The sequence below is a fragment of the Myxine glutinosa genome, chromosome 1, assembly GCF_964187855.1.
Source record: "Myxine glutinosa chromosome 1, kmMyxGlut1.1, whole genome shotgun sequence".
Classification (NCBI taxonomy): domain Eukaryota; kingdom Metazoa; phylum Chordata; class Myxini; order Myxiniformes; family Myxinidae; genus Myxine; species Myxine glutinosa.
In genome coordinates, this window is record NC_136261.1 from 150,506,501 (window position 1) to 150,525,807 (window position 19,307).

The following is a 19,307-nucleotide window of genomic DNA, read 5'->3' on the forward strand; positions in this document are numbered from 1 at the left end:
CTGCAAAGAAACTCAAATAAACCGGCATCTTGGGGATAGACACTAATGAAACTAATGTGAAACTAAACTAATGAAACTAGAAACTAATGTGATAAAATCGATGTCACTGCAAAGAAACTCAAATAAACCGGCATCTATATCTATCTATAATTCCAGTAATCTCTGTGTGTATGTGTGTGTGTCTGTGTGTGTGTGTGTGTGTGTGTGTGTGTGTGTGTGTGTGTGTGTGTGTGTGTGTGTGTGTGTGTGTGTGTGTGTGTGTGTGTGTGTTTGTCTGTGACCGCTGTTTCTCGACAACTACCGGTCCGATATACTTGAAACTTGCCATGTATATTGCTGGGGACCCGAGGATGTGCCTTTTCAAGGTTTGAAATTAATCGGACAAGTGGTTCCCAAGGTATGGTCACCGTACTCGCAAGCCGTTCGCTTTGGCTTTGCGAATGGACCAAACCGACCGCTGTTTCTCGACAACTACCGGTCCGATATACTTGAAACTTGCCAGGTATATTGCTGGGGACCCGAGGATGTGCCTTTTCAAGGTTTGAAATTAATCGGACAAGTGGTTCCCAAGGTATGGTCACCGTACTCGCAAGCCGTTCGCTTTGGCTTTGCGAATGGACCAAACCATTTCATGTAAATAGAGGGGGGGGTTCTGTGGTCGTTACTGCCACGTGGTTTCAAAGTTGCCAATGGACCAAACCATTTCATGTAAATAGAGGGGGGGGGGGTTCTGTGGTCGTTACTGCCACGTGGTTTCAAAGTTTTTTTTGTTGTTGTTGTTTGCACGCATGTTTTTTTGCACGCACGTACGGGACCAAACCCGTATGGACCAAACCATTTAATGTAAATAGAGGGGGGGGATATAATTTTAGATATATATATATAGTACGGGCACGCCCTAGTATATAAAACACTGTGTGTGTGTGTGTGTGTGTGTGTGTGTGTGTGTGTGTGTGTGTGTGTGTGTGTGTGTGTGTGTGTGTGTGTGTGTGTGTGTGTGTGTGTAATGTTACCGATAGACTCCGAAACGGAGAGGCTCACGTGCTTGATATTTGGCATAGAAATGGCCATTGAGCCTGGGACGAACATGGCCGACCTCAAAATATTTGACGATCCATATATTTTATTCATATTTACCTCAGCGCATTTCAGCGAAGTACCCGCTAATCTCAGCCAGTGTCAGAACAGCTCGCTGATTCGCTCAGAGCGATCACGTGATGTTCCATCCCCGCCGCTAGACTGATTCGCTCAGAGCGATCACGTGATGTGACCATTGCCTTTCACTCCACATTGGTGGAGATGCAGTTACCGGGCGCCATCTTGGTTGGCATTCGATGCTGGGCAATGGTGATTTCCGTCACACGTAATTCAGAGCGAAAAGCGATCGTGTTTTGTGTCGATTTTTGTCGATTTTGTGCGATATGAATTAAATGTCTTTGATAGGGACCGGTAATTCCGCCAGGGGCGCTGCGCGCACTACTTACGTCACGCTGTGCATGGCACTCTGTGACCGCCGTTGCGGTGCAATGCTTTGCGGGCAAATCGTTTTTATGCCATAGTATGTCATATTTTGGACTTAACCACTCTTCATGACTGATCATGTGACATCTACACACTCATGGCTACCACCGAGACGGATCCTGGTTTCACGTGAGTAATATTTACCATATTTGCTCGATTTTTGAAACCGATGCATGCAAATATCGTGTCTATACCACACCTAAAATATTTTTTAGAAAGAATAAGCACATCTCCCCTTTGAAAGTGCCCCCTGAAGTGTGTCCAGGTGGAATTTCTAAGTCGTAGGTCTTAGCAACTCTCAGCAATCTTTTATCGCATGGATTTATCTCGAGTATTTACTAAACTGTGCTAAGTTGAAGTTGCGTACATATTTCAGCAGTTTTCAATGTAAATCGGTGTAATGTAACCTCCCCCCTCCCCTCCCCTCCTACCCCTCCGCCCCCATCCCCTCCTACCCCTCCCCTCTCCCCCTCCCATCCCTCACCCTCCCATCCCTCACCCTCCCCCCTCCCCTCCCCCCCGGTTAGCATTAAATATATCACAGCAGGATGTTAAAAGAACAGATCACGTGTGACAGAATGGCAGCAGTGTGTCTGCAGTGTCATTGACTTCAGTGTTCATTTGACAAACGCGCACTTATCCAGGTCTTCACGTGCAACAGCCATGTGGTACGCAGGCTGCAGGCTCACAACTCCCTCGAATAACTGCAAGGCAAGTGGCATCTCCGTATGCACGTTTTCCAGCCCATAAAGTGCTGCACATACGCAGTCGCATGCGGCTTCATGCAGCTGTGACGACGTTGAATCACGCTGCTGGGGAATGGAAGTTCAGTGGAGGACACCTCACTATACAATATAATGTGCATCAACACATCTCAACATTGTATGAAAAATGCTCAAACAATTTATCAAAACTGACCAAATTAAAAATAAATAAGTGGTCCCAAAATCAAACCCACCAATATATTGAATAGGATAACCAGCAGCTTGCTGTTGGCCATGAAGTTGCTATCAAGAACTGCCAGGTTAAACCAGCTGGCTAAACACTTGAACACCTTCACCAATGTCCTCTCATCGGAACCACAGTTCTCTGCACAAGCTGCCTGCATATCCAGGGGAAAAAAGCCACTACAGATGTTAAAGTGTTTTTTTGTGATATATTTCCCCGGCAAACCCCACGAGGTGGCAATAATTCTAATCTAGTCAGTTCATCGTTACATCATAATACATAATTGATCAAAGTTTGATTTAAATCCCTTCAGCAGTTCTGGAGTTATCACGGTAACGAAAACCTATCACCGACGGAGGGACAACCCGAAAACACAATACCTTCGCCAACTGCATCAGCCAAGGCATATTTATAAATAAATTAAAATAAAATTAAAAAAAACCTTTTAGTGACAAATAGTATTAATTTCACATGTTTGTGCCATCTATCTTTGAAATTCCAGCTTGGCAAGAATGAAAAAGGATTTATACATTGCATCAAATCCAAATTCGCAATAATCCACTTCCGACGGATCTCTCTGCTATGCTTGCATAATTTCAGATGAGAACACAAGACGTATTAAAAAAAAATAACCTATTCAGTGACAAACCCTTTTCATTTCACATGTTTATTGTGTGTGCGGGCCATCTAACTCTGGAGTCCTGCCTGGCAAGAATGAAAAAGGATTTATTCACCACCTCAAATCCAAACTAGCAATAAAACCTCTAACCATTGTTACCCTGTGATAAATCATTCCCCCTTTTACCACAGCCTTACCTTTAGATACTTGTGAGTATTTTTATAGTTTGTATTTTTGTGACCGGTTGCGTTCGCTCACTTTTTCCGTTTAACATTTTTTTATGGTTTTAAATGTGGATTTTTCGACGGGTATCGCTTGTTGTATCTAATGCATAGTTAGTTCTTCTTGATCGCCACTCATATACACTCAACTCTTTTATCCACCCACAAACACCACCGCTCCCCCATCGATCCCCTACAATCCCAACTCTTCTTTCCATACAAAGTATAATGGAAAGATCAACGATATGTTATCCTTGCCCTAAATTTCAAAGTAGCATGGTATGTCATAAACACACCAGTCACATGACCTGCTGAGGTTCAGATCACCAGAACTTAAAAGGAGACCATGAGAATCAAAAATTCCATATGGCAAAACATATTTGGTATTTACAGCATAGACAAAATTAGCCTAACTATGAGTCTGATGCCACCGGCTTATACCATTACTATTTTGACACACCAGCAGAGAAAGGACTGTGCCAGCATGGAACGCAAGTTCTTCGATTATCTCCGTCCGCCGGTTTGCACCGATGCGCAAAGAACGGCTGTGCACTTCTTCAGGTAATACTGTTAAAATCTCCAGAAGGAAAGGCAACGATGACACATTGCCTCCATACCTGTTCAAAGAAAAATAATTACATACAATCAATGACACAACAGTTAACAGCACATTATGGTCTGACATTATACAAAGGGAGTTGAAAAAGTTCAAACAATAAGTTATTCATCGACTCCATGGAACTTCAGTTTTTTGCTAATTAAAAACTGAAGTGTATGCTTTATATATGTCATCACATTCATTAATCTGACATTACTTGTTTTTTCAGAGTATAATCCAGACGCTAGCAAAGTAGTACAATTATGGATCTTACTTAAATTTAGTATTGAATTGTAATAAATTTTGTGTGCAACGGTGTCAGCTCAAGACAAATCCAAACATGCATGCTGGCTCTCTGAGTTCATATTCTACAACAGCCAAATTGGCGACTCACTTTAAGTTAAGCATGGACTCAAATCCTTTGCCAATTACCGTAAGTCAGGATGGCTGTCAGATGTGACCAACTCATAAACTGCTGCCAGATCGAGGCATTTATCATGGAGGATTGCCACATTAAATAGAGAAAACACTGAAAAGAACAAAATTTCTCAAGGCAGTGATATCATCATCCATCAACGAGTTTTTAAGTGGTTAAGCCACTTCAATACTTGGCTATGTCCTTCCAGCCATCCTTCAAAAAATGAAGAGGAACAACCTTTCTAACCCACAATGTTTAATTATAAAGGGTAATTCCAATGGGTAATTCTAATGGGTAATTCTAATGGGTAATTCTAATGGGTAATTCTAATGGGTAATTCTAATGGGTAATTCTAAAGGGTAATTCTAATGGGTAATTCTTATGGGTAATTCTAATGGGTAATTCTAAAGGGTAATTCTAAAGGGTAATTCTAATGGGTAATTCTAAAGGGTAATTCTAAAGGGTAATTCTAATGGGTAATTCTAAAGGGTAATTCTAATGGGTAATTCCAATGGGTAATTCCAAAGGGTAATTCTAATGGGTAATTCTAATGGGTAATTCTAATGGGTAATTCTAATGGGTAATTCTAATGGGTAATTCTAATGGGTAATTCTAAAGGGTAATTCTAATGGGTAATTCTAAAGAGTAATTCTAATGGGTAATTCCAATGGGTAATTCTAAAGGGTAATTCTAATGGGTAATTCTAATGGGTAATTCTAATGGGTAATTCTAATGGCTAATTCTAAAGGGTAATTCTAAAGGGTAATTCTAAAGGGTAATTCTAATGGGTAATTCTAAAGGGTAATTCTAATGGGTAATTCCAATGGGTAATTCCAAAGGGTAATTCTAATGGGTAATTCTAATGGGTAATTCTAATGGGTAATTCTAATGGGTAATTCTAATGGGTAATTCTAATGGCTAATTCTAAAGGGTAATTCTAAAGGGTAATTCTAAAGGGTAATTCTAATGGGTAATTCTAAAGGGTAATTCTAATGGGTAATTCCAATGGGTAATTCCAAAGGGTAATTCTAATGGGTAATTCTAATGGGTAATTCTAATGGGTAATTCTAATGGGTAATTCTAATGGGTAATTCTAATGGGTAATTCTAATGGGTAATTCTAATGGGTAATTCCAATGGGTAATTCCAATGGGTAATTCCAATGGGTAATTCCAATGGGTAAGTCCAATGGGTAAGTCCAATGGGTAAGTCCAATGGGTAATTCCAATGGGTAAGTCCAATGGGTAATTCTAATGGGTAATTCTAATGGGTAATCCTCTCCAAGAAGTTCTGTCACTCAAGCTTTTGGGTCTCACTATCTGCCATGATCTTTCCTGGGAAAACCACATTTCCAAGCTGGCCTCCAAAGCCAGTCGCCGACTGGGCATCCTCCATCGTGCAAAGTCCTTCCTTGGCACACCTGAGCTCCTCACCACATACAAGGCTTTCATCCACAGCTCAATGGAATACTGCTCTCCCCTCTGGGCTGGTGAACCTGCCTCACACCTAGCTCGGCTTCACGCTGTTGAAACCAAAGCTTTCAGAATCATGGGAATCTCCCGCGATGAAGTTGAGTGTGAGGGCCTTTCACTCACTCACCGTATGCAGGTAGGTGGTCTTTCTGTCTTCTACCGACCCCTATCCGGCCTAGCTCCCCCAGCTCTATCTGAGCTCTGTCCCCCAAATGTTCCGACAGGTCACACAAGATCTGCCAGCAACCTCTTCTGGTGAAACTACCAAAATCAAGACTCTCTGCTCACCTTCACTCTTTCATTCCTTTTCTCCTGCCTCTGGAACAAACTTCCTCACTCTCTTCAATCCCACTCCTCTCTCCAGGTCTTTAAAACAGCTGTTCACCACCATCTCTTGTCTTCCCCCATCCAAAACCTTGATCTTTTCTACCCCTGTTAATTCACCCCAAATCCCCATTTTTGAAATACCGACTTCTTTCCTGGAAGTGCGAGCAGTGTCCATGTGTTTTATACCGCTCCCACCCTCCACATCCCCTCCTTCCCATGCCTCCCCCCCCCCCCCCCAAGCCCTCTCCCTCCCACAGATCTCCCAAAGTCCCTGCTCTCAAATGTTGTACTTGTGTGCTTCCTGCTCTCTCCCCATCTTGTCTCCCGCTCCCTTTATTGTTTTTTGTGTGTCCGTTTTTTTTGGGGGGGGGGGGGGGGGGGGGGATTAATATTAGCTCTTGCACGAGCCTTTATCTTGTATACAAAAAAAATAATATTCTAATGGGTAATTCTAAGGGGTCCTAAGATCCTGGGTTTGAATGCCGGTCGATCGCTGAATTAACACCAGGGGGGTTGACTCAGCCTGTCATCCTTCTGAGGTCGGCAAATTGCGTACCAGCTTGCTGGGATGAATGATCCCGGTGTGTACCCCGGTTTAGAATAGGTACACCGTATCCCTGCGCATCGTAAGAGGCGACTAAGGGTTGGCGTCAGGAAGGGCATCCGGCCATAAAAACATTGCCTCAAACAGGGAACCATGATTGTCATGGGGCCCGCAAGGCTAACGCCTGCTCTAGCGGGGAAAATAGCCTTAAAACGATCATTCATTCATTCATGTAATTCTAAGGGGTAATTCTAAGGGGTAATTCTAAGGGGTAATTCTAAGGGGTAATTCTAAGGGGGTAATTCTAAGGGGGTAATTCTAAGGGGGTAATTCTAAGGGGGTAATTCTAAGGGGTAATTCTAAGGGGTAATTCTAATGGATAATTCTAATGGGTAATTCGAATGGATAATTCTAATGGGTAATTCTAATGGGTAATTCTAAAGGGTTTAATCCTAATGGGTAATTTTAAAAGGTAATTCTGATGGGTAATTTTAAAATGTAATTCTGATGGGTAATTATAATGGATAATTCTAATGGGTAATTCTAAAGGGTTTAATCCTAATGGGTAATTTTAAAAGGTAATTCTGATGGGTAATTTTAAAAGGTAATTCTGATGAGTAATTTTAATGGATAATTCTAATGGGTAATTCTAAAGGGTTTAATCCCAATGGGTAATTTTAAAAGGTAATTCTTATGGGTAATTTTAAAAGGTAATTCTGATGGGTAATTCTAAAGGGTAATTCTCATGGGTAATTATAATGAGTAATTTTGTCGCAAGTTGTGCCCACAGTGTGGGCATTCTTGTTATGTTATTTTTAGCAAATAAGATTGCTGGGTTACAAAAGGTTATGAGGGAAATGAGGAACAGGTCGGAATTGATTGACAAGAGATGGTGATGCACTGCTTGCTTGAAGTCCTGAAAGTAAGAGCGAGATAAAACAGCCTCTAATAAACGGAAGAAGCAGGAACAAAGGAGTTGAGGTGTGCATTCAGCCTGGATTTTGGAGGTTTTAGCAGGAGGGGGTTTACTGGAAGAATGCCTGCATCATGGAGTTGCTGGGGAGGGTTGGACAAATGAAAGAGCAAACAGAGTAATATCAGAGAAGAGGCGGTAAGAGAGACAGAGACAGAGAGACAGACAGAGACAGAGAGACAGACAGAGACAGAGAGACAGACAGAGACAGAGAGACAGACAGACAGAGAGAGACAGAGCCAGAGAGAGAGAGAGAGGGGAGGGAGGGTGGGGTGGGGGGGGGGGGTGGAGGCCACTGACATACCTGCGATATGAAAGCAAATGCCTGTGTTTTGGTATCATCACAGGAGATGCCAATAATTTTGACAGCTTTAGGGTCAACATAACCTGGGAAAGACAGATGTGTTGGAGAGGCACTAGCCTATAGGGGTTGAGCAGTACTGCATTGAGCTACGAACAAAGGCCTTGTAGACTCAGTAACTTTGATTTCCCAAGGAAAGACCCAATCGACAAAGCATGCCCACTCTGCAACTGGCTTTGGACATTAGCTTTGGTATGTGGTTGGCCCAGGGGCAGTCATGGCTGATGGTGAGATCTACAAGTTCAAGATAATGAACCTCTTCTATGGCTGACCATGGAAATAGACAGGTGTGTTAGTTTGATGAATCTTCATGAGTGATAGAATGAGACAGATTTTCCAGGATCGTTGAAGGACATGTTCAATTTATCAGACCAGCATTGGATCAATTCTAGATCAGTTGCATGACACAGCTGCCATCTGCCTAGCAGTGGGGCTGCATACTGCACAACACAATGTGGAGTTATCTGCAAAAAAAACCTGCAACTTGTCCACGCCCTCATTGGAGAAACCCTCTATTATCTGCACATTGCATTGAGGAAAAACAGGAAAGCCCAATATGCTTAGCAACCTAAGAATCATCGAGATCTTTGGTTTGTGGGATGCGAGTGGCACTGCCTTTCACACAAAACAGCATTTTGAGATACCCACTCCAAGTTGCCCTGAAGGTTTCAAAAGTGAAAATGTAGAGTAGACTAGGTAAAGCAGGCCAGTTAAAGCAGGCCGCTTTGACTTCGAGCAACAATAAATGTTGAAGTACAAAGTAGATAACGCTTGAAGGTGTTTGAACTTTTTTAATGCAAGAAATATCCAGCCATCCCAACCTACGCACAGATCCACTTGGGGTACAATAATGGTACCAATTCTTCTTGTGGATACAATTCATCATCAACATAATCACCAAATCCTCTTGAGAATATAATTCATAAACATAATCACCAAATTTTCTTGTGGATATAATTCATCATGATTACCATGCCCGATGCAGAGTGATGGTATTGCCAAAGCAGTTGCTAAGCTATAATTCTGGATGGGTCACCACTCTGACTCAGGAAGTCAGGGCAGTAATTTGCAATTTTGCCATCGTGCTGGCGATACCTCGTTTTAACAGGGATCTTTAACGTCCACTAACTAATGCCAGTGGACGGGACGTCCGTTACGCCATCCGAGGGACGGCACATAAATTGTCTGTGAAACACCCAGGATAAGTTTATAGCTGTGTCAGGATTCAAACTCAGGCTAAACCGAGTAGACGCGAGTGTGTGTATCTTTCGGTCGTCCTGCCAGACACCTCAAAATTCAAAAGAGGCAAAATGGATAAAATGAGTACTGCAAAAATAATAATAATAATAATAATAATAATAATAACAATAATAAAAACTAGCACGTCACTCAGTAGAGCGCATACCTCTGCCAAGCTGAACAGTTTGTTTTGTATCTCACTGATAGGCCGGATCTGGATTCAGACCTGAACCAAAATCTAATCGGCTTTTTTTTTTTCTTTCTTTTCTTTTTGTATACAAGATAGAGGCTCGTGAAAGAGCTAACATTAATCACACAAAAAGACAAACCGACACACAAAACACAAAAAACAAGGGGAGCGGCAGACAAGATGGGGAGAGAGGGGGGAAGGACACAACCACAACATTTGAGAGCAGGGACATCGGGAGGACTTGGGGGGAGGTGGGAGAGGAATAAAACATATGAACACTGGGGTGAATTACCGGGGGTACAAAAGATCAAGGTTTTCGATGGGGGAAGATAAGAGATGGTGGTGAACAGCTGTTTTAAAGACCTGGAGGGAGGAGTGGGATTGAAGGGAGTGGGGGAGTTTGTTCCAGAGGCGGGAGAAAAGGGGAATGAAAGAGTGAAGGTGAGCAGAGAGCCTAGACTTTGGCAGTTTAACCATAAGAGGGTTGCAGGCAGATCTTGTGCGACCTGAAGGAATATTGTGGGGACAGAGCACAGAGAGAGCTGGGGGAGCAAGGCCGGAGAGGAGTCGGTAGAAGACAGAAAGACCACCAACCTGCCTGCGGTGAGTGAGTGAAAGGCCCTCGGAGTTGACGACATCGCAGGAGATTCCAATGATTCTGAAAGCTTTGGCCTCAACAGCGTGAAGCCGAGCAAGGTGTGAGGCAGGAGCACCAGCCCATAGGGGGGAACAGTATTCCATTGAGCTGCGGATGAAAGCCTTGTATGTGGTGAGTGTGGTGAAAATGTAAGTTGAACCCAGGTGTGACGCTCACTTAAACCACTGGGCGGTGTCTATAAGACCTCGGGATGTCCGCGACTCGAGGCCACTCCTGCGACTTTATACAATGACATGTAGAATTGAATGGTACGTACCCACTTATATTCTAGGCTTGCTTGCATTGACTGATATATCCAATCTTTCTCATATGATGCCTTGATCCTGACATATATGTTGCATGGTGTATTTTACAGGATGATGTTACGATCTAATTGAAATTAAACCTATCTATGGGACGAGTTGTGGATTTGGTTGATTTTCACAACAGTGAGGAGCTCAGGTGTGCCAAGGAAGGACTTCGCACGACGGAGGATGCCCAGTCGGCGACTGGCTTTGGAGGCCAGCTTGGAAATGTGGTTTTCCCAAGAAAGATCATGGCAGATAGTGAGACCCAAAAGCTTGAGCGACAGAACTTCTTGGAGAGGATTGTTGAGAAAGTAGATGGGAGGGTTGTCCAGTCGGTCCTTTCGGAGAGACATTGTAAGAGTGTGAGATTTGTCAGGATTGAAAGACATGTTCCACTTGTTTGTCCAGTCTGTGATTTTGTCCAGGTCTGCAGAGAGTGAGGAGGCTGCAGACTGCCGATCTGAGGGATGAGGAATGGAGCAGCAGATAGTGGAGTCATCAGCAAAGAGATAGAGAGGATTTTCCAAAGAGTCGGAGAGGTCATTGATGAAGACCAGAAATAGCACAGGGCCCAGAACACTACCTTGGGGAACTCCAGCCAGAACAGGAAGGGAAGATGAGAGAAATCCATTCAGGGCCACACGTTGCCTACGACCAGAGAGGAAATCCGCAAGCCATGAGTGGAGATTTCCCTCAATACCAGGCTTGTTCTCGTCACCGAACCAACTCATCCTCCAAGTTTGGTCATAACTCGTCCATAACGTTTTTAAATATCATGTTATATATTGCTTTTTGCCTGATCTCTCAATGGTGAAAAATCACTTAAAAATTAAATAATTCTCGTATCCGAATCCACACTGAGATCTTCACCAAAATCAAAACGATTAGTCCTCGTCACAAACACAACCTCCCCACTAAGTTTCCTCCACATCCGTCCATAATTTTTTGAGATATCCTGCTATATGTCGTTTTTGGCCCTATCTCCCAATGGTGAAGATTCACTTAAATATTCTACTCACGGATCCGAATGCAGATCTTCACCAAAATCTAATCATTTCGTCCTTGTCACATACACTACCTCTCTGCCAAATTTTCGTCCAAATCTATCCATAACTTTTTGAGATATCCTGCTATGTATCGTTTTTGGCCTTATCTGCCAAAGGTGAAGAATCACTTAGAAAATTTAATAATTCTCATATCTGAATCCATATTCGGATCCTCACCAAAATCGAATCGAATCGTCCTCATCACACACCCAACTGGTCCACCAAGTTTTGTCCAAATCCGTCCACAACTTTTTGAGATATCCTGCTATGTATCGTTTTTGGGCCCATCTCCCAATGGTAAAGAATCACTTTTAAAAGATGATACTAGCCGTTTCCGAATCCGGATCTTCACCAAAATCTAATCATTTCGTCCTTATCACATACGTTACATCTCTGCCAAATTTCGTCCGAATCCATCCACACCTTTTGGAGATATCTTGTTCACAAACAGACATGGGTGAAAACATAAACTCCATCCATCCACCTTTGGTGGCGGAGGTAACAATAATAAAACTAGAGCTTCCAGGGAAGCAGAACTCAGCTGAACTGACTACCTTGTGTGGTAAGAGTCTCACACACCAAGTTTGATCAAAATCCATAAATATTTGTGGACGTTGAAGTCTTAACGTCGTTTCGGAGCTGAAAACAATATGGCGGTCTATGGCGGCCATTTTGTGACGGATCGTGTTGGAATGCAATCGCAACCTACCTTGTGTGGTAAAGGTTAAACATTCTAAGTTTGATCAAAACCTGTTAATATTTGTGGACGCTAGTGTTTAACGTCGTTTTCATGACCAAAAACAAAATGGTCGCCTAAGTCCGCCATTTTTCAACGGATCAGGCTGAAATGTAATACCAACCTGGTCCTTGGGGTAAGGATGCTGCATGTCAAGTTTGATCAGAATCGGTTGATATTTGTGGACGCTGGAGTGTTAACGTCGAAAAGTTAACGGACGACAGACAGACGACGGAGGGTTCAGTATGTAATGAACTCAACTGGACGGTAATCCAGTTGAGTTAATTAATGCACCTACAGCTAAAGTGAACAGATGTGTTAAGAGAGAGAGAGGGAGATGTGAGAGAGGGAGATGTGAGAGAGGGAGATGTGAGAGAGGGAGATGTGAGAGAGGGAGATGTGAGAGAGGGAGATGTGAGAGAGGGAGATGTGAGAGAGGGAGATGTGAGAGAGGGAGATGTGAGAGAGGGAGATGTGAGAGAGGGAGATGTGAGAGAGGGAGATGTGAGAGAGGGAGATGTGAGAGAGGGAGATGTGAGAGAGGGAGATGTGAGAGAGGGAGATGTGAGAGAGGGAGATGTGAGAGAGGGAGATGTGAGAGAGGGAGATGTGAGAGAGGGAGATGTGAGAGAGGGAGATGTGAGAGATGGAGATGGAGATGGAGACAGAGAGACAGAGACAGAGAGACAGAGAGACAGAGAGAGAGAGAGAGAGAGAGAGAGAGACAGAGACAGAGAGACAGAGAGAGAGACAGAGAGAGAGAGAGAGAGAGAGAGAGAGAGAGGGAGACAGAGAGAGAGGGGGACAGAGAGAGAGGGAGACAGAGAGAGAGAGGGACAGAGAGACAGAGAGACATTTAAGAGAGAAACTCACTTTTGTACAAGCATCTGAATGCTACCTTTCCACGAGGACATCTGCAGTGCAAGGTCGGCCACAGCAAGTGCAAGCTGTAATGAAAATGGCATGACATTTATTAATCAGCACACCAGTCGAATGTAATCGTTCACCAAGGTAAGTTTTATATTTGCTGCGAAATCGGACACAGCAACCCAACCCCTGCAACGAAAAACTGCACTTTCACCACAGTTGAACCTGCATACACATTTGTCTTGCAAACGATTGCAGATCTCCTACATATCACATGTACAAAATCAAAAGAACGCAAAATACTCAACTCCACAGACCTTATCTCACATCATCCCAACCTCATGACCCTCAAACCCTCACTGCTACATTTTCTCTCTCCTTCTCATACATAATTAAGAGATAATCCTGAAAGTTTGGCAAAATAGTTCCCAATATGGATTTCTGATAGTTTTGTCCTTTCCCCTTCAGTTTGGATGACAAGCGTATATATATATAAGCCTTCTGAAGCACACACCACATGGCGCAAGGGACGAGGCTCTGATAAATATCGAGCAGAGATAAGTGCGTAGAATTGGGAAGGCATCATTATGGTTAATCAAGGAGTGCCAATTTAAATATCCAGTTTGCTGGTTGACGTTAAACACAGACTGGGTCGTCATATGGGAGGAACATGTATGCCTCATCACTCCACATGAAGGGTTGCCAATGTTCAACAAACCAATTTTGTTGACGCTTCGGATACACTGTCGTAATCCGTGGCTTGTGAGTTACATCGACATTTATCCTCAATCAAAATATTGATTGTGCAGTCACAATCATATCGTGTATGTGCCGTCCTCAATTACAATACACTTGTTCACTTATTGGGTGACAAATTTGAGGCCAGAAGGCAGTGGACTCTTCATCACACATTTTATGATTCTTCCAGCTTGGCTCGTCATTACGTTTCACCTGCCTGTCTTCGTCCAAACATTGGCTCGACCGATGATCCTCCGTTTCTTTAACCTTGATGACGATTTCGACTTGGAAAGGTCCAATGAGACCGAAGCCTTTGACATCCAATAAGCATTTCAGGTCGAAGGTCAGGCAACTCATTACCTCACAGCACGTTGAATGGAATCGAGTTTCTACACCTGCTGCAAACATTTGTATGCTGTTTTGCAGTGCGACGAAACACGAGGGGGAGAATTGCTTTGCATTACAATGTCCCTTACCGGTCCCAATGAATGTTTTTGTTCCAACTCAGCAATTGTGAGTCATATTCAGTAGGATAAATTGATTTAGGTATGCAAAGCTACAGAATAGGTTGCAGTTTCTGTAACTTGTCATAATAAAGCCATGTACAACGTTTCAGTTCAATATGTTAAAGAGTAAGGGGAAAAGGTCTGGAAAACCACAGGTGGGACGGACAGACGGACAGTCCCCTCCAGTGAAACCGGTGGTAGGGGACAAATAAATAAACATGCCGTGTGGGGATGGCGTGCGGGGAGGGGTGAGGAGTACATTGCATATATGCCCAAAACTTTTGAAAATAGTGTATCGACATAAATTATACATTAATTAATTGTACGTGAATTACAAAGACATAAGTAAACTACAACAGGACTAAGTAGAGCGCAAACCTCTGCCAAGCTGAACAGTTTACGTTTTGTATCCCACCGATAGGCCGGATCTGGATTCAGACCTGAACCAAAATCTAATCAGCTTGTTCTTGTCACCTAACCAACTCATTCACCTCGTTTAGTCATAATACGTCTACAACCTTTTTAAATATCATGTTAAAAATATAATCGCTTTTCGCCCGATCTCTCAATGGTGAAGAATCACTTAAAATTTAATAATTATCGTATCTGAATCCATATTCAGATCTTCACCAAAATCTAATCGATTAGTCCCTGTCAAGACACCCAACGTCTCCACCAAGTTTCATCCCAATCCGTCCATAACGTTTTGAAATATCGTGCTATATATAGTTTTTGGCCCTATCTCCCAATAGTGAAAAATCACTATAAAAATTCTACTAGCCGGATCAGAATCCAGATAATCACCAAAAAAAACAAGCGTTACGCCTAGGTCCCCCGTCGGTGAAGTGATGCGAGTTGACAAAGTGGAAGACGCAAGGCGGCCATCTTGGATTTTGACGTGGCGACCCAATTTTAAACCGCGTTCTTCCGTGTGCCGAGATACACCCAAACACCAAATTAGAAGTTGGTACTTCGCTTATTTTTCAAGATATTTCGCTCACAAGGTTCAGACATATATATGGTGGTGGCCATCTTGGATTTTGACGTGGCGACCCAATTTACAATAGCGTTCTTCCTTATGCCGAGATACACCCACACACCAAATTAGAAGTTGGTACTTCGCTTATTTTCAAGATATTCCGCTCACAAGGTTCAGACATACATGGCGGTGGCCATCTTGGATTTTGACGTGGCGACCCAATTTACAATAGCGTTCTTCCTTATGGCGAGACACAAGCACACACCAAATTAGAAGTTGGTACTTCGCTTATTTTTCAAGATATTAATCTCACAAGGTTCAGACATACATGGCGGCGGCCATCTTGGATTTTGACGTGGGTTGCACCCACACACCAAATTCGAATGCGGTCCTTCACTTACGCACGCACGGACACATGGACGGAGGGGAAAACCATCGTCCCCCTTTCGTTCCGCGGTGCGACGGGGGACAAAAAGGGTATTTGTACAGTCTAATAAAGGGTATTTGTGCTTACTGTAACATTCCCCTTTGACCTTTTTTTTTTGCATATCCTCATAATAAAGCTTTGTTGAAAATTTGATGACAACAGTTCAAATGGTAAAAAGGTTAACAGACAGAGACAGAACCGATTGCAAAACCAAGTCTCCAGCTACACGGGCAGACAAACGAGCAATGGACAAATCAAAACAGCATATATAATTTGAACACATACTTTCAGAAACACAAGTTTTGCACTCAGCTGGGAACATGAAACACAGGTAGGTATAAAAGGGGTGGATCAATTCATGGGTAATGCTCACCTGTGTAACAATGACTGGGGAGACTTCCTGAAGGTTCTCTATGTGTGTCAATAAAGAGTCACGGAGAGACACATGCGTGTCCGCTGGGAGTTCATAAAAAGCATACTGGATCTTCATCTTCATCGTCTGTGCTGCGAAGTAACAAGACTCTATATCTCTCCGCATCTGTAGAAGCTGGTCTGAGATTTCCCAAGCAAACATCTGCAACAGATTAAAAACAAATTGGGCAGTGAAAAGCCAAGATGAGAAAACGATTCACGAGAGAACAAAAACTAGAGGTTCCAGGGAACCTGAACTCAACTGGTCTGTATCAATATGGTTAGAATATGCATAATAGAACCACAAACTATATAGTTTATATGTGCTAAAGAGGTACAGTAACGTTGAAGGTATCTCATGTTTAAACAGGAAACTAGAAAAAATTGAGTTTTAAGTGAGACATGAAAAGTAAAACTACAATTACTTTTCTCAGATTTCAGACTTGAATTTATTAACTCAACTAGACTATGTCCAGCTGAGTTTTTGTCGACACCCAGTGTCTGTCGTCCGTCTATCTGTCTGTCTGTCTGACTGCAATTCGACATCTACGCTCTAAAAGTCACAAATATTGATCGAATTTGATGAAACCTGTTATGCAGCATGTTTAAGACATAAACTCGTTTGGGATTGCATTTGGGCGTTGCACGCCCAAAAATGGGCGCGGCAGGGCGGCCATATTGAAAAATACATTTTTGTCAATCTGGTACTTCCTAATGTAGCTAGAAGGCTGAAACTTGGTGTGTAGACAGTATGTAACAAACCTCAACACATATAATAAATTCAAGTCTGAAATCTGAGAAAAGTAATTGTAGTTTTACTTTTCATGTCTCACTTAAAACTCAATTTTTTCTAGTTTCCTGTTTGAACATGGGATACCTTCAACGTTACTGTACCTCTTTAGCACATATAAACTATATAGTTTGTGGTTCTATTATGCATATTCTAACCATATTGATACAGACCAGTTGAGTTCAGGTTCCCTGGAACCTCTAGTTATATGTGGACACCAAAGATCCAGAGGACCCAAATGCCAAAAGACCTAAAGGACCCAAAAGACCCCGAGGAGCCAGAAGACCCAAAAGACACAAAAGACCCTGAAGACCCAAATTACCCAGAAGGCGCCGAAGACCGAAAGAAGAGTAATTATGTCTCTTACATTTGAATTGTAGACAGTGGCTTGCAAACCGAGCCTCAAGGTCAGTGAACAGAAGCATTTTTTTTTAAATATCACAATAAATACAAGGCACAGGGAGGTGAAATTCGCTGCACATGGTATGCAATGTGCGCAGAGTAAAACGAGTGTTCATCTACGTCTGTAGGATATCCAATAAATAAAGAAGATATAAGCACACCCGACACAAAGCCCAGGCTTCAGACTTTAGCACACTCAGGCGGCTACACCGTCAAACTGTTCCAATGCGTCATTTTTGACGGGCTTTATACAAGTATTATACTGACGCGTTAACCTGCATGCAAAACACAGGAGGGACAGTTTATGGTTAAGTTGAGATTCAAACCCAGGCAAGACCACTCTTCTCAGCTACCCTGCTAGCCCTTGAACAAGAATCACAACTGCACGACAAAGTGGTTATACTGCAGAGTGATTTTACAGCCTGGCAGGATTGCTGAGGTAGTGCATTCACCATGGAGCTATCTAGTCTGGATACGGTTTTTGAATAGATGACAAACTGTCACCCTGGTATTTCATAGGTCGAGCTGTTAAGTTCCTGCAAGCTAACCATAAACAGAACATGAAAATTAAGACCACCCCTCGGAGGGACGATAAGTTGGGTGCTCCATCTGCAAGCATTTTCTGATGGCCATTAAAGATCCCACAATGTCTTTCACAAGAGCTGGCACTCTGCCGACACCCAGACCAAATTACTGTCATCAAGTACTGCTGGGGAAAGCAATGGCCACCCACCCAGGGCATTCCTTGCCACGAAGACTGCTTTGACAGCATGGATGCTCTGGAGAGTAGAACATTTGGTTGACTCCACGAAGCTGACCAGTTTGAACACTGAATTCAACATCCGGATCATTAGTCCTTGTCACACACCAAAATCGAATCAGCTTGTTCAAGATATGAGGCAGGGAAGCCAGCCCAGAACGGAGAGCAGTACTGTGCTAGTATGGTTATCCCGAATTGGAGTCAACAAATGAAAAGCAATAATCTTGCTCTGGGATAATATTAATTTTTCTGAGAAAACAGTTCAGGTTCTGGCACCACACATCACACAAACGTGATCCTTGGATGATCACTTGGATTTATCAGACAAGATGGACGGACCCGATTCTATTGATATTAACGCCGCTTTTCACTTTGTGGGGGCAGGTTAACAACCCACAGAAATGACGCAATCCTCCCCAGAATGCTCGTCGTGCATGAGCATATACCCCAAGAAACTCCCGTATTTGAAGCAAAATAAACTATTTAATTGCATATGAGAGAAGAATTGTTACCCAAAATGGTTGACACAGCTCATAAGAGAAGCGAAAAATACTAAGAAAGGACCCGAGGGAAAGGGCTGTGCCTCTCCACAAGTACAGATATGAAGAACTTTGAGCCCACCCAACGGGCAACTGCCCATATTACAAACTATCGACAACGCGAGCCGGTCGGTGCAAGGCCCGAATGGAGGGACACCCCCTTCCCCCACTCCCCCAATCTCCACCTGATGGTATTTAACAATGTGACTGGGACTCAAACTCAGGACCCCAAGAACTTTAAAAAGTCACCTTAACCGTAAAGCCAACACCAGGTTTTCGTCACACACATTACACCTCAACAGACACAATCTTCAAAAAAACAACTGCAATATCAACTAGAACGACACTCGGTAGAGAGCATACCACCGCTAGGCTGAATAGTTTAAGTTTCGTATTTGAATTTGATCTGGATCCGACTATGAACCAAAAATCTAATAGGCTCGTTCTTGTCAACTACCCAACTCATCCATCTAGTTTTGTCATAATTTGTCCACAACTTTTTGTAACATCATTCTATTTATCGTTTTTTATGCCATCTTCAAATATTGAAAAAACCTTGAAATTTAAAAAATAATTAATTGTATCCGGATTCGGTTCAACAAACCATCCAAATCCATCCATAAATCATTTCTACAATTTCACATTTTGTGGGCACAGGTTGACAACCCACAGAAATGACGCAATCCTCCCCAGAATGCTCGTTGTGCATGAGCAAAAATAAACCCCCAAGA

The 19,307-nt window shown here is 42.8% G+C and overlaps 1 protein-coding gene across 5 annotated transcripts in view; it reads right to left on the reverse strand.

Moving 5' to 3' along the window:
• Positions 1-19,307, reverse strand: part of TNPO3 (transportin 3) — a 190,622-nt gene that overhangs the window by 150,040 nt on the left and 21,275 nt on the right. For 3 of the 5 annotated variants that reach the window (XM_068119715.2, XM_068119722.2, XM_068119749.2), the window contains exons 2-6: positions 16,048-16,248; positions 13,031-13,104; positions 3,770-3,926; positions 2,480-2,623; positions 2,158-2,333 (exon numbers count right to left, since the gene is read on the reverse strand). In XM_068119715.2, coding sequence (XP_067975816.1) covers positions 2,158-2,333; positions 2,480-2,623; positions 3,770-3,926; positions 13,031-13,104; positions 16,048-16,248 — 752 coding nt within the window. Of the gene's footprint in view, positions 1-2,157; positions 2,334-2,479; positions 2,624-3,769; positions 3,927-13,030; positions 13,105-16,047; positions 16,249-16,510; positions 16,610-19,307 lie in introns of those variants that run through there. The other 2 variants (XM_068119739.2, XM_068119730.2) reach the window with 2 other exon arrangements.